This window comes from Aquarana catesbeiana, linkage group LG04, assembly GCF_042186555.1.
Source record: "Aquarana catesbeiana isolate 2022-GZ linkage group LG04, ASM4218655v1, whole genome shotgun sequence".
NCBI classification, from domain to species: Eukaryota; Metazoa; Chordata; class Amphibia; order Anura; family Ranidae; genus Aquarana; species Aquarana catesbeiana.
This window is the reverse complement of record NC_133327.1, coordinates 85,516,738-85,531,673: the sequence shown is the minus strand read 5'-3', so window position 1 is coordinate 85,531,673 and position 14,936 is coordinate 85,516,738. Positions and strand designations below refer to the sequence as shown.

Sequence of the window (14,936 nt, the reverse complement as noted above, 5' to 3'; positions counted from 1 at the left end):
TATTAAAATATTAAAAAAGAAAAGAAAACAAACATGTTATACTTGCCTGCTCTGTTCAGCAGTTTTACACAGAACAGCCCCAGTCCTCTTCTAGGGTCCCCTGCCAGCACTCCTGGCCCCACCCTCCTGCTGAGTGCCCCCTGGGTAAGCAATTTGCTATGGGGGCATCCAAGCAGGCTAACTCCCAAGCCCCTGCTCTTGTACATATCACTGGATCAATGCATAAAATGCATGAAGTAATAAAATAGAAGGCATGTCAGGAAACTCCAAGCTTGTAAGAGTGTCGGTAGGCTAATAGTATGTGTACAACCAACACAAATAGAACAGTAATTTTATGCCTATGAACAGACACTAAACCTATTGTTTGATTGCTATGTAGTAATATAGCAAATAGGCTGGTTCCTCTGAATCATATAATAACATGTAACAAAAAAAGACCAGAGGGTCTAGAGAATACTGTCATTTATATTGGCAGACATTGCTACATTAGACTGTCTTTTAGAGTAGACAACCTTTCTAGACCACATTTATATCCATTCACTTACATCTTAAATTGGACCTTTGAGTAAAGTTTTTTCTCTATTTCATTTCAATAACCATGTATTGCCTATTATTTGTTGACCAATAATATATGCTGCAATGCATCTCTCATGTTTAATACATTCTCCTCTCTCCCTTTCTATTACAACTATTGTTTTATTTATCTTTTTATGTGGGTCTTTATAATTTCTCTTTCACAATTTAGACTTTACCAGTTCGCCTACTTTTATAGATGTGTGCTTGTCAGTATATTGGGTATATTAGGTATTTGTGTTTGCACAGTGTTACTGAGTTTTTCAGGGTTAACTTCTAAATGTGGGCAGTCTGACTGGATACCCTTGTAGCTAATTAGACTAATTGTCTTAGTATTTAGCTTTCTGTGATCCAGTGCATCTCTATCTCTGAAGAAAATCGTTTGACGATTAAAACGCGTCAGCTAGACGCCCCTACATTCACAGCACCCACTTGGAAGCAATTTCCATACCCCCTCATGCTTCCCTCCCCCCTTCCTCCTTTCTGTTTGGCGAATGAATGATCCTACTGGAATAATGTGCACCCTTGGGACTCTGAACACACTTTACTGCCTTTGGGAAATAAGTACTGATTGATTTAACCCTCTCTATCCAGAAAGTTGTGCAAGGCCGTCGAGTGTAAAGCTCCCGCCTAGAGCCTCTTCACACGAGCTCCGCTCCCAGCGTGGTACGGCTGAAGTGCCTGGCTTGTTCAGTGGGTAGTGTTAATAGAGCAGCGTGTGCAGAGCCCAGCGAAGTGTTTTTGTCTGCTCCACCTAGCCGTCCCTGGATCAGGATCTACTAACCTATTACTGTCTCAGAACTACCAGAAAGGCATTTCCTACTTCGGCATCATTTGGGGATCCCCTAACAGAGGTGTCTTCTATCTAAACCACCAGTATTTCCAGATAAGAGGTGAGACAAGCTGAACTTCCTTATACACTTTGACAAGCCTTCTTCAGGAGCAGAGTGAAGGTATGTGCCCGTTCAAACCAGCCTATCTTATTTGATGTGGTTCAAATTGATACTTTTTACAGACTTTCCATAACGTGGGCTGCACTGCAATCTAGAGAACAGTCAATACAGTTTTCAAGGATCTACTCTGTATAATTCATCAGCTGTCCGCCACCTCAGTGTTTGCTACATCCATTCGCTGCATCTTGGCAGGTTATCTATTTTTCCAATAGAGACTGCTACACAAGCTGTACAAATATTACATCACATGACTGCTTTTCTATTACTACCTCAATATTGCCCAAGACTAAATGGGATCACAACTGGTAACCGGCTACCTTGGGGGGTTTGTGAGTGAATGAGGAGTGTGTAAGTGGACTGTCTTTTATTGATTTATTTAGGTTTCACATCCATTGGTGGAGGCAATTAGTGTTATCTAATTGTCATTGTGGGTGGATTATTTATTTATAAATAAAGTATTCCATTTTGTATCCTTTCTAAACCTGTGTGTTCCTCTCTGAAGAATCCTTTCTCTAGACCCTCTGGTCATTTTGTTACATAAAATGCATGAAGGTAAAAAAAAAAAAAAACATGCACCTTTAGAACCACTTTAACCCTCTCCAATTGTTTGGGCTTGGGACCAGCATGTAGCATGTAATAGCACTGTGCATAGCTTATTTCTACACTTATACAAGGGCCAACTTAAGGAGGTAATAAACACCGTTTATAATAAAACTTTCCTGTAGGTACAAGAAATATCTCCTAAAAGTGCACCATTTAGGAGCTATTGACTATTTCTGCAGCTGGCAACGTCACTTGCATACGCAATTTGAGTATGCTGTCCCTTCAGATCGCGGTGTTGTAATCATGGTCCCCATGCGCATGTGCGGGAGTGAAGTGGCCCGCAAATGGAAGAAAGACTGTGAAGAGTGAAGCCCCGTCAGTGGTGACAGCTTACAACTGGAGGGCTTTATTTTAGGTAAGTCTTTCATAATGTGCTGTTATACGAAGCAAACTATCACAATATGCCCTTTACTTTGCAAAGGGGATGCCCAAACCCCCCAGACTTCACTACTGCTTTAAACAGGAACCAATAAACCTACCAACATGTCTTTGGAACGTGGGAGGAAACCAGAGTACCCAAAGGAAATCCACACTGGCACAAGGAGAACACATTCCAACTCCATGGACATAAATAGCGTCCTGGCCAAGACTCGACCCAAGAACCCCAGTGCTGCAATCATAAGTGCTAGCCACTAAACAACTGTACTAGCCCACAGAGTTAAACTCATGTCAAAATATAAAGCCAAAAGCTAAACTCTAATACTAAACTGTAACATATTAATGTCAATTCAAACACTATTTTGGAATGTTTTTATTTATTTTATTGAATGCTATCGGTTGATTCTGCCACAGAGGTCCTTGTTAAGGCATTTCCTGTTACGGGGTGACAGCTCTCTACAAACTTTGCTTTTTCTTTGTCACCCTGTCACATGCCCCCCAGGTGGAGACTACAAGTGGCCAAACGAAGGACCATGAAAATGATGTGCAGCAAAATTAGAGCATGTTGTCAGAAAACGGTTAACTGATCTCTGGTCACGAAAAGATAAACACTAAGGAGGTAGCACTCTAAATCTGGTGCAGCTGTGCATGGTAGCCAACCAGCTTGTTTAATGAAGCGCAAATACACCCTACTACAAGTAAAGTGCTGATATGCTCTGCTACCAGTAAAGTGCTGATATGCTCTGCTACCAGTAAAGCGCTGATATGCTCTGCTACCAGTAAAGTGCATATACGCACTCCTACCAGTAAAGCGCTGATATGCTCTACCACCAGTAAAGTGCTGATATGCTTTATCACCAGTAAAGTGCTGATACGCTCTGCTACCGGTAAAGTGCTGATACGCTCTGCTATCAGTAAAGCGCTAATACGCTCTACCACCAGTAAAGTGCTGATACGCTCCACCCCCAGTAAAGTGATGATACGCTCCACCCCCAGTAAAGTGATAATACGCTCCACCACCAGTAAAGTGATGATACACTCCACCCCCAGTAAAGTGATGATACACTATACCCCCAGTAAAGTGATGATACACTCCACCCCCAGTAAAGTGATGATACACTCCACCACCAGTAAAGTGATGATACACTCCACCACCAGTAAAGTGATGATACACTCCACCACCAGTAAAGTGATGATACACTCCACCACCAGTAAAGTGATGATACACTCCACCACCAGTAAAGTGATGATACACTCCACCACCAGTAAAGTGATGATACACTCCACCACCAGTAAAGTGATAATACACTCCACCACCAGTAAAGTGATGATACACTCCACCACCAGTAAAGTGATGATACACTCCACCACCAGTAAAGTGATGATACACTCCACCACCAGCAAAGTGATGATACGCTACACCACCAGTAAAGTGATGATACACTTCACCACCAGTAAAGTGGTGACACAATTTAAGTGTAGAAATACTCTGTTATGCCACCTATCTCTAAAAGAAAAAAAACACTAAATGAATTCATTCACAATAAACCAATCTGCAGCATAACTAAAAAAAAAGAAAAAAATGCTTTTTCATTTAATCTCCAAATAATTCTCCCGAACTGAAGCAGCATAGGATAATGAAACAAAATGCGTTACCTGAGGATTTGTTCCAGCTGATCCACCTTGTCATGCAAGGATTTTGTTATGTCTGTCTCTGTGCTGGGAATAAGAGGATGAAAGAGATATTGTAAATCAGATTGCTGAAAATAATTTCCTGTTTTTATTAATACAACATTGCTGAGTGACACAAACAATAACTAAGTCTTCTATCAAAGCTGACACAGAGTTGCACTGCACTGGCTAAGCCCTCGGAGGGTACTTCTAAAGTGAAATTTGCGGATGATAGGACACAAGAGCTGTATGTACTGGATGCCAAATATAACTTATTTAACTACTTTAAAGGGTGCCGGGCAGGGTAGAAATATACGGCAGTGGCCACTGCTGACCATGCTGGGCTGTCATCTCTGCTAGGTGACACACTAACCTGAACAAGCATCCGCACCCCTCATCTGCTATGCTTGTTCCATATCAGTGACTCAAGGATGTTTTTGTGAAATTCCAGCTTGAAGGCTTAATTTGTGCTTCCCCCTAGCAACAAGTCAGATTCTTAAATATATGAATGTAAAAGTGAACTAGGCACTCTAAATGAGTGGGTAACCTAACTGCCTAAAACAGCTCTTCTCTCAGTCATTAAAAAAAAAAGTTCACTTTTTTTGTCCCAGCATAAAAATTAAATCAGAGATGACTAACACAGTTAAGACGTGCAAACAGGGAATCTACAGTAAACCTAAGTTACAGTGAAGAATGAACTGCAGAATATGAATTAATATCAGCCATGTAAATTCTGGTAACAAGGCAATACAACTTACTGCAGCCTCTCAACCTTTTTGACACGTAGAAACCAAATCTCAGGGAATTACTAAAGCTGCAGCTCACTGATTAATAGCGTAGTGGCCATTGGGAAAAATACTGCTTACATTGGTGGTCAGTGTGAAGAGTGCCACTTGCATTGGTGGACGGTGGGAAGAGCTCCCTTTACATTGGTGGTCTATGGGAAGAATGCTTTTTACGTTGTTGGACAGTGGGAAGACTGCTTCCTACTTTGGTGGTCAGTGGGAAGAATGCCCCTTACATTTATGTCAATACAACTTAGAGAAGCCTTTCCCAACTTTTTAACACAGAGAAACCAGACCTTAGAGAATCCCTGCTAATAATTACTATATCTAAAGCTCACTGAATAATAGTGTAGTGGTCAGTGGGAAGAATGTCTCTCACATTGGTGGTCTGTGGGAAAAGTGCCCCTCATATTGGTGGTCTGTGGGAAAAGTGCCCCTTAAATTGGTGGTCAGTGGGAAGAATGCCTCTTACATTGGTGATCAGTGGAAAGAATGCCCCTACATTGGTGCTCAGTGGGAAAAGTGCCTCTTACATTGGTGGTCAGTGGGAAGAATGTTCCTTACATTGATGGTCAGTGGGAAGAATGTTCCTTACATTGATGGTCAGTGGGAAGAATGTTCCTTACATTGGTGGTGAGTGGGAAGAATGCTCCTTACACACATACCAAAATTCTGTTGCAGTTCATATAGATACAAGAATGGCATAGTAGCACATTTCATAACCAAAAAGTAAGATATTTTTTCTCTGTGTCATAGGATCAATTAAAATAGCAAAAATTGCATAATGTGCTCATAATGACAAAATGACATTTAATATACACATGGCTGCATCCTAGATGCTTGGCGCGTTTCGTGGACTGATTCCACTTGTTTAGGAGATGATGCATGACATATCTGTAAAAGCTATAAACAGTAATATTTTGTTTTTTTCTATATATGATGGTTACACGTGTATTATTTTACAGATATATTATAATACCACTATGCATTACATATCCAGTACCACATGGAGACTTTATCTTGTTTGGGGACAATCCTTGTGTGCCCGGTCTTTCCAAGGATTTACACTACCACAGCTCCTGGGACAGACATTTTAGCAGCCTTTGTTTTGCAGTATCGCATATTACTTGAACCTTAGCCTTGTAAGTATGCAGGGATGGATACTTACCTTTCCTTCTTATTCCCTCCCCACTTTTTGACATCTAGGTCAAACATTAGACTATACTACTGTTTATATCTTTTACAAATATATCATGCATCTGCTCCTGAGGAAGTGGAATCAGCCCACAAAACGTGTTGATCATCGAGGATGCAGCCATGTTTATATTACATGGCATTCTGTCATTACGAGTACATTATGCAGTTGTTGCTATTTTAATTGATCATATGACACAGAGAAAAAAAAAGCTTACTTTTTGGTTATGAAATATGCTACTATGCCATTCTTGTATCTATATTCACGGCAACAGAATTTTGTCATGTGTGTATAAATATATATATATATATATATATATATATATATATATATTTATTAAATTAATTTTATCTGGCTCTGTACCATTTGCAATGTGTTAGGATATTGTTTATGTCAATAAATATGTTTAAGAATTTTTACTAATTTGTCCGTCACTGCCTCATCTAAAGTCCCAAAAATCTCTCCATTTATTACTTGAAACAGGGATAGAGGTGCATTCAACAATGCATTTCATTTAAAGTCCCATTTACCCCCTTCCCCCTCTTATAAAAATGCGCCTTACATTGGTGGTCAGTGGGAAAAGTACCCCTTGCATTGGTGGTCAGTGGGAAGAATGCTTCTTACATTGGTTGTCTATGAAAAGCGTGCTCCTTACATTGGTGGTTAGTAGGAAGAATGTTCCTTACATTGGTGGTCAATGGAAAGAATGCTCCTTACATTGGTGGTCAATGGAAAGAATGCTCCTTACATTGGTGGTCAATAGGAAAAACGCCTTATACATTGGTGGTCAGTGGGAAGAACGCCTTATACATTGGTGGTCAGTGGGAAGAACGCCTCTAACATTGGTGGTCAGTGGGAAGAATGCATCTTACATTGGTGGTCAGTGGGAAGAATGCTCTTCACATTGGTGGTCAGTGAAGAATGTTTTCTACTTTGGTGGTCAGTGGGAATAGTGCCCCCCGGCATTGGTGGTCAGTGGGAAGAATACCTCTTACATTGCTGGCAATACAATGTACTGTAACGTTTCTCAGTTTTTTTTAACAAAGAGAAATAAGGTCTCAGGGAAATCCTGCTAATAATTACTATATCTACAGCTCACTGATTAATAGTGGTCAGTGGGAAGAATGTGTCTTACATATTTGGTCTGTGGGAAGAATGTCTCTCACATTGGTGGCCTGTGGGAAGAGTGCCCTTTACAATGGTAGGTCAGTGGGAAGAATGCCTCTTACATTGGTGGTCAATGGGACGCTACCATGGTGGTGAGTGGGAAGAATGCTTCTTACATTGGTGGTCAGCATGAAGAATGCTCCTTAGATTAGTAGTCAGTGAGAAGAATGCCTCCTATGTTGGTGGTCTCTGGGAAGAATTTTTCCTACTTTGGTGGTTATTAGGAAGAATGCTCTCCTTACATATAGCTAAAAATGATCTTTGGTGTCTGCAGTTACATACCTTAGGGTCAGAAATGTCTCAATGTTCAAGGAACCCCTAGCAACCTCTGGAGGAACCCTAATTGAGAAAGGCTGACTTAAAGGTTCTCTTACCCATAACCCCTCTGGGGTAAACATTCCAGAATGTCATAGCAGAGGGACAGCTGGTTATCTCGCTCACAAGTGTAGATGGATTCCAAAGCTATGATCATAAGCTGGTCCTGACCAGGAATTAGCTTCTGCGGCCACTAAAGAGGGAAAAAAAATTGAGAAAAAAACATAATCAGATATATACTATAGATCAGCAAAAATAGACAATGAACGAGGATTGTGACTGCTTTAAAAAGTCACCCCTGTCATCATGTCTAATTCTACAAACCATATAAAGAAATAGGCAAGAGTAATATTTCAAATGTGTAATGGATAAATGACTGGTAATCTGGGCCCTCTTTGCAGTGTAATTATACAGGGATTCCGTATTTGTGATTTTTCTCATGTCCACATAAACTTCCCTCCAAACAATTACGACCTGAAATATCCCAAAGTCAAATTAGTTAATCAAGGATTAAAAGCTGCTCACAGAATCTTTTAATCTCTGGAACTTAAATGATGCAGATAAAGTGTGATTTATTGTTGTCACATCTGTAGTACAGCCTAATTTATTACTTCAACATGCTGTCACCATTTAATTATTCAAAGCTGTTGCTAAGCTATGAAAAAATAAATCACTTATTATAGAATATTCTCACAGCGCTGGTATATCAACCAAAGCAACTCTTCCCCTGTCCAGCTCTTCATACTTGATGAGAAAATTCTTATGGGGGCACAGACAAACCAAACCAGGTAAAGAAAGCCAAAGACAAAGCGATTGTCACCCAGTTCTGAATCAGGTTATTGTTATGACTTAGAGCAATTTGGGTGATTGTATTTACTTTTTTTATTCATATTTTTTAAGTTTTGTTAGTTTTATTATAGTATTTGTAAAAATGCATGAAAATAAGAATGTGATACTTGTACGTTCTGCTAATACATTATACGTATAATTAAATATAATCATCAGAGATCTCTGTTAGGCTGGGTTCACACTATTGTGAATTGGATGTGGCTTTTCTGCATTCAATTCGCATGTCAGGAGATTGTGATCGGCTCTCTATGAAGCCGGTTCACACATCTCCGGGATGGCTGCAGAGAGAGCTGCACAGGAGTCTTGTGCGTCTTCTGGTCCATTTCAGCCAAAAATTCAGACCGAAATCGGACCTGAAACGTTGAACAGGGACGCATTGGACCCCTCCTGAGAGCCGCTCCCCACGGCAGTGTGAACCCAGCTTTAATCTTAGCTATAAGACCAGTTTGGGTTTTACCATCCAACTGTTGCTTTTCTTTCACAACTGGCCAGAAGTGTCTGCTCAGATGATCCATTTGACGTTTACGGCCAGATTTAGGATGGCCATAGACATTTCCAATTATATGGAACCCTATATGGGCAGGCCAATTGTAGCCAAGGTGATTGATTGATCAGCTTGGGGACCACCAGCCTACCGAATTTTACATGCGATTATCGCTAGCGGCTAGTATAGGCGCTAGCAATAATCATTGTCTTCTCCCGGGAGGGGGGGGGAATACAATAGCTCAGCGGGAGGGATTACACTGTCAACACTGTCTGTGTTGATGGGTGATTGAGCGAATTTCTTTTCTGCAAAAGAAATTTGCTCTGTGTATGGCCTACCTTAAAGTGGAGAGTAATAGGTGTCCCAGGAGCCACACATCAAGTCAAAGCCTGCTGTGTGATAGCGAATGGAAGTCTCAGCCTGGACCCCCATCAGAAAGAACTTTGCTCCGTGTATGGCCTGCCTTAAAATGGACCTATGATTAAAACCCCCACATAAATCAATAAAATCTCAGCATCACTGAATCACATTAAAAACACTACTCCTGGGGAGGCCCAGCCTTGGCTAGTTTACATGGCTACCAGAAGCATTGTGGGTATTTTATATCAGAGACTGCAGGGAGTCTCTCATTTTTAATAGGACAGACCCTGTCTGAAAGACAGTGGAATAAGAAGGTCTACAAGGCTCAACCATTATAGTTGGCCCATGCACATATACTATACAATTACATAGTATGCAAAGAAAAAAAGGTTGTTTTTCTGATTTTCAAACACAAAAAGTAACTGAATTTTAGAAGCTGTATCCAAAAAAAAAGCAGGCAGTGGGCAAAGGACTTTGTCTACTGCTTGTAGACTCCCTGCAACTGATCTTTCTCCCTATGTCTGACTTAACATGCCTTGCTCTGCACCATGTCTCTGTGTGGAGGCAGCCATCTTGGTAGAGACAGGGTTTTGATTCATCATGTCAGATTCTCCAGCAAGGAGAACAGTGAGAAGCACAGTAGTGACATCACAAAAGTTGACTTCAAATCTATTGAAACTAGCAGTGAGAGGAACGATATCTTAAATCTCACACATGCAGACAGACAGCTCTGAGGCTATAGGCCCAGTAGTGCCTAGGCATCACTATAATCCAGAAAGTACTGGTTTCTCAGGGCACAGTTAACCTTTCATAATTTTCTCCATAAGGCAGCAAAACAATGTTTATACCATTTATATAATTATATAATTTCTTGTTTGTTTTTTTGTTTTACTCTCCTCCACTATGTGCCTTTTGTGGTCTATTTTAGCTGCCTTGATTGCGCTCCTACATTTCTTATTGCATTCTTTGCATTGTTTTTTAGTATGCTTATAAAGCACTCACATTTTTCCTCCGTGTTCTTTGTTTCTAGGATTTTAACCAATTTAATATTGTCTAACAAAGAGCGCAGTTTAGGGAATTTGGCTCTTTTGAAATTCAGTGTCCTTGTATCACCCTTGTGCTTCTTATTTCTGTGTTTTATACTGAATCTAATTGACCTGTGGTGGCTGTTTCCTAAGTTGCCCCGTATTTCCACATCCGCGATCAGGTCTGTATTGTTTGTAATCAGTAGGTCTAGTAAAGTGTTATCTCTTGTTGGTGCACTCACCAACTGACCCATGAAATTATCCTGCAAGACATTTAAGAAACGGAGAGCCTTAGGCCCCTTTCACACTGGGGCGGTGGGGGCGTCGGCGGTAAAACATCGCTATTTTTAGCACTGTTTTACCGTCGTTTTTGCGGCTGTATTCGGCCGCTAGCGGTGCGGTTATAACCCCCGCTGGCGGCCGAAAAAGGGTTAAAACTGCTCGCATAGCGCGGCTATGGCCGCGGTATTGCGGCGCTGCACTACTGATTTCAATGGGCAGGAGCGGTGAATACACCGCTCCTTCACTGCTCCAAAGATGCGGCTTGCAGGAGTTTTTTTCTTCTCCTGCCAGCGCACCGCTTCAGTGTGAAAGCCCTCGGGCTTTCACACTGAACAAACAGCAACGGCTGTTTTGGGTCGGTTTGCAGGCGGTATTTTTAGCGCAATAACGCCTGCAAACCGCCCCAGTGTGAAAGGGGTCTTAGACAAATGCACGGTTCCTTCTGCTCAGTCTATATCTGGATAATTAAAATCCCTCATTATAATAACATTTCCAAGCCTTGCCGCCATCCCAAGCTGTGATAGGAGGCTTGCCTCCCCCCTCAGGTTAGGGGGCCTGTAGCATACGCCCACTGTTACTTTCCCATTATTTCCCTCTGTTTGGAGCTCCACCCACAAGGATTCCACCTCCTCCCTAGCTCCATCAGTGATGTCATTCCTCACGTTCACTTGCATAACATTCTTGATATACAGGCATACCCCTCCTCCTTTCCTACCCTTCTGATCTGTAAGATATAGGGCATACCCCTGGATGGTTGTCAACCAATCATGTGAGCTGTCAAGCCCAAATTTCTGAAATTCCCACAAAATCGAAAATCCTCCTCATACATTTGCAGCTCCAGCATGTGTAAAAACATGCTCTAAATAAAAAAATGAAAAAATAGAAAAGAATACAAACCACTATACTTTTTTAAGACTTTCTGTCAGATCAGACTGCCAAACCCCAGTTTGTTTTAATTTGCACAAAGCCACAGAACTAAGAACATCTCTTCCTAAACAGTGCAAACTATGTTTTGGCAAATAAATAACTGAGAAAGTCATGAATAGCAATGAGCATCATACCCAAGATATATCCTGTCCCCATATCCACAAATATAGTGCCATTAAACACAGCAAACAGACAAGGAAAGAGAGTCAGCTTACATCAGGTTTCGAATTCTGAAAGATCTTCAGAGGATATTTAAGGTCATCCTTGGCCATGGTTACTATATAATCTTTTAGGAGAGTGTTAGCTGACCCTGGGGTCTGTGCTTCACAGCGATGGAGGAAGGGGACCATACGCTGGTAGGCATTCTTCACATACTGATCTTCTGGCGACTGGAAGATATATTAAACAACAAAAAAAAACACACTACATTAGGGAACATTTACATAGCAAAAAAAATAGTCTTAAGAGGATTGCCAAAAACAGAAAACTCTCACTTTTCCCTTTAAATGATGCTTGTCTCCATGTATGTACAAAATGGGTCTTGTGGTGCTTTATTTCTGTGAATTCATGTGCCATTAGGCATTTACCAACCCTCCAAGTCGGAAAAAATGCAGTCCAAACGTTTTGAAAACAGTAAAAACACAATTTAAAACATCGATGTACTGTCTGTTTTTTTTTTTTTTGTTTTTTTTTTCCCCAGACTCTTTCCTACAACAAAAGAGCTCCCACATCTCCATTACCTCTTGTTTCTATGTCTTTTGCCCCCAATGGGACACAAAAAAAAAGAAAGGAAAAAACAAAACAAAAAGGGATTTATCCATTTATCTATTCAAAACTGTAAAAAAAAATAATCAAATCAAACTCAGGTCATAAATCAGTCGGGTCTGTAAATGTTAACCCCGAGAAAATTCTGGCTTCAGCTACATCGCCCACACCCAACTGATGCATTTCACCCAGACTGGACTTCATCATACTTTTAAGACTAAGCATAATCTGGGTGAAACGCAACACAGAGGTGTGATCGTTGGGTGGGAACTGTAGCTGAAACCAGAATTTTCACAATGTGACAAGTTGACAGTGTGGCCCATGTTTGGTACAATTGTGAAGCGGGACGTGCTCCTTACCCACTTAAAGACCAGCCGCCGCAGTCGTACTGCAGCAGGTTGGCTCTCCTGGGCAAATCGCCATCATTGTACATTGGCCGCTTTAAGACCACTAAGGGGCTCGACGCTAGAGACGATGCGCATGGCCGCGATATCCGCCGGACACCCGCGATCGCTCCAGAAAGAGACAGAACGGGGATCTGTCAATGTAAACAGACAGATCCAAGTTCTGTCAGGGGAGGATAAAGAAATTGTCTGTTCCTAGTGATTAGGAACAGCGATCTGTCTTCTTCCCCATCACTACCTTGCCCCCACAGTTAGAAACACATCCCTAGGGAACAATTAACCCCCTGATCGCCCCCTTGTGTTAACCCCTTCCCTGCCAGTGACATTTACACAGTAATCAGTGCATTTTTATAGCACTGATCACTGTAAAAAATGTCAATGTTCCCAAAAAGGTGTCAAAAGTGTCCGATATGTCTGCCGCAATCCCGCTAAAAATCGCAGATAGCCGCCATTACTAGTAAAAAAAAAAATAATAATAAAAATGTCATAAATCTGTTTTGTAGACGCTATAACTTTTGCGCAAAACCAATCAATATACGCTTATTGTGATTTTTTTTAATCAAAAATATGTAGAAGAATACATATTGGCTTAAACTGATGAAAAAATGTGTTTTGTTTTTTTTTCTATTGATATTTTTGTATATTTATTATAGCAAAAAGTAAAAAATAGTGTTTTTTTCAAATTTATGCTCTTTTTTTGTTTATAGCGCAAAAAATAAAAACCACAGAGGTGATCAAATACCACCAAAAGAAAGCTCTATTTATGGGGAAAAAAAGGACATACATTTTGTTTGGGTACAGCATCGCACGACTGCGCAATTGTCAGTTTGCCATATCGCAAAAAATGGCCTGGTCATTAAGGGGGCAAATCCTTTCCGGTCCTTAAGTGGTTAAGGGACCAGCAGCTGGAACGAAGGGGAAAAACCGACAGGACATCATAAAGGACACTGTGCAGCGCAATATATACACGCAATATTGTTTTTGTTTTAGACATACTTATATATACTGGTACTTTAAACTTGTTTATATATTTTAAAGTTATTTTTACAGTCACTGTACATCCTAAAATGGAACAGCAAAGCACAATAGTTGGTGAGACATAAAACATTAAACAACTATATACTAATACCAAGGCATCTGTCCTTTCACAGTTCTCATACCCGACACAGGGACAACAATGTTATAGCTGTTTACAGCATTTAGTGGTCCAAAACTCAGCCATAAAATACAGTCTCTGAAATGGTGAACCATTTTGTTTTGTACTTAACCCTCATAATGTCACCAAGAAAGCATTGTACGTGAAATCTGTAAATGGTGTTCTCGAACCCTGTAAAATCCAGGAGATACAAGGTCCATTTAATTATTGTAAAAATACACATGGGACAAAGCGCAATCCCTCAGCTTTGTCCTAACTAGCTTTCGCACATCAGACGACTCCTTTGATAGCCTGGTATTTTTGCTGGTCTGGAAGGTCAAGGATTCTCAACTCCATTCTGCAAAGTAAAGCTGCGTTCTGCCGGGACTCTGTTGGGATACTGAAGGGACATTGCCCGACACCTGTAGACCTTCCAGGTACCACCAGGTGCCTTGTTTGTTCCCCAGACTGGTGGCCTTTGGATGTGATTGGGCGAATGCAAGGTGCTTGGGGACATCACCAGTTCACATGTTGTGTACCCCGCATATGACGTCACAGTGCCCTGGAAGTGATGGGAAATGTAGGAAGGTATGGTCACTGTTTTTTAATGACATTTTTGGCGCCTTGACACATCTGGGATAATCTGGCAACAGCCTTTCACTGGTTGTTGCTGATCATGTGACCTTTGTTTCCCTCCTTATTGGGGATACATATAAACATTTGTGCAGCACAGTGGCTAAGTGGTTAGTGTTTCCACCAGGCACTAACTTCCTGGAGTTTGCTTGTTCTCCCTGTGCCTGAGTGGGTTTCCTCCGGGTACTCCAGTTTCTTCCCACATTCCAAAGACATGCTGGTAGGTTAATTGGCCCTAGTAAGTGTATGTATGAATGTGAGTTAGGGACCTTAGATTGTAAGCTCCTTGAGGGCAGGGACTGATGTGAATTTACAATATATGTGTAATGCGCTGTGTAAATTTACAGTGCTATATAAGTACCTGTACTAAATAAATATGTGAGAACCTATATCATCTGTGTTACTAAAATAAAATATATATATATTTTTGAT

General features: G+C 40.9%; 1 protein-coding gene across 2 annotated transcripts in view; it reads right to left on the bottom strand.

The window, feature by feature from the left end:
• NBAS (NBAS subunit of NRZ tethering complex) overlaps window positions 1-14,936 on the bottom strand; it is a 1,128,646-nt gene that overhangs the window by 749,804 nt on the left and 363,906 nt on the right. For both annotated transcript variants that reach the window (XM_073625355.1, XM_073625357.1), the window contains exons 25-27: window positions 11,783-11,956; window positions 7,700-7,833; window positions 4,164-4,226 (exon numbers count right to left, since the gene is read on the bottom strand). In XM_073625355.1, the coding sequence (XP_073481456.1) occupies window positions 4,164-4,226; window positions 7,700-7,833; window positions 11,783-11,956 (371 nt within the window). The remainder of the gene's footprint in view (window positions 1-4,163; window positions 4,227-7,699; window positions 7,834-11,782; window positions 11,957-14,936) is intronic.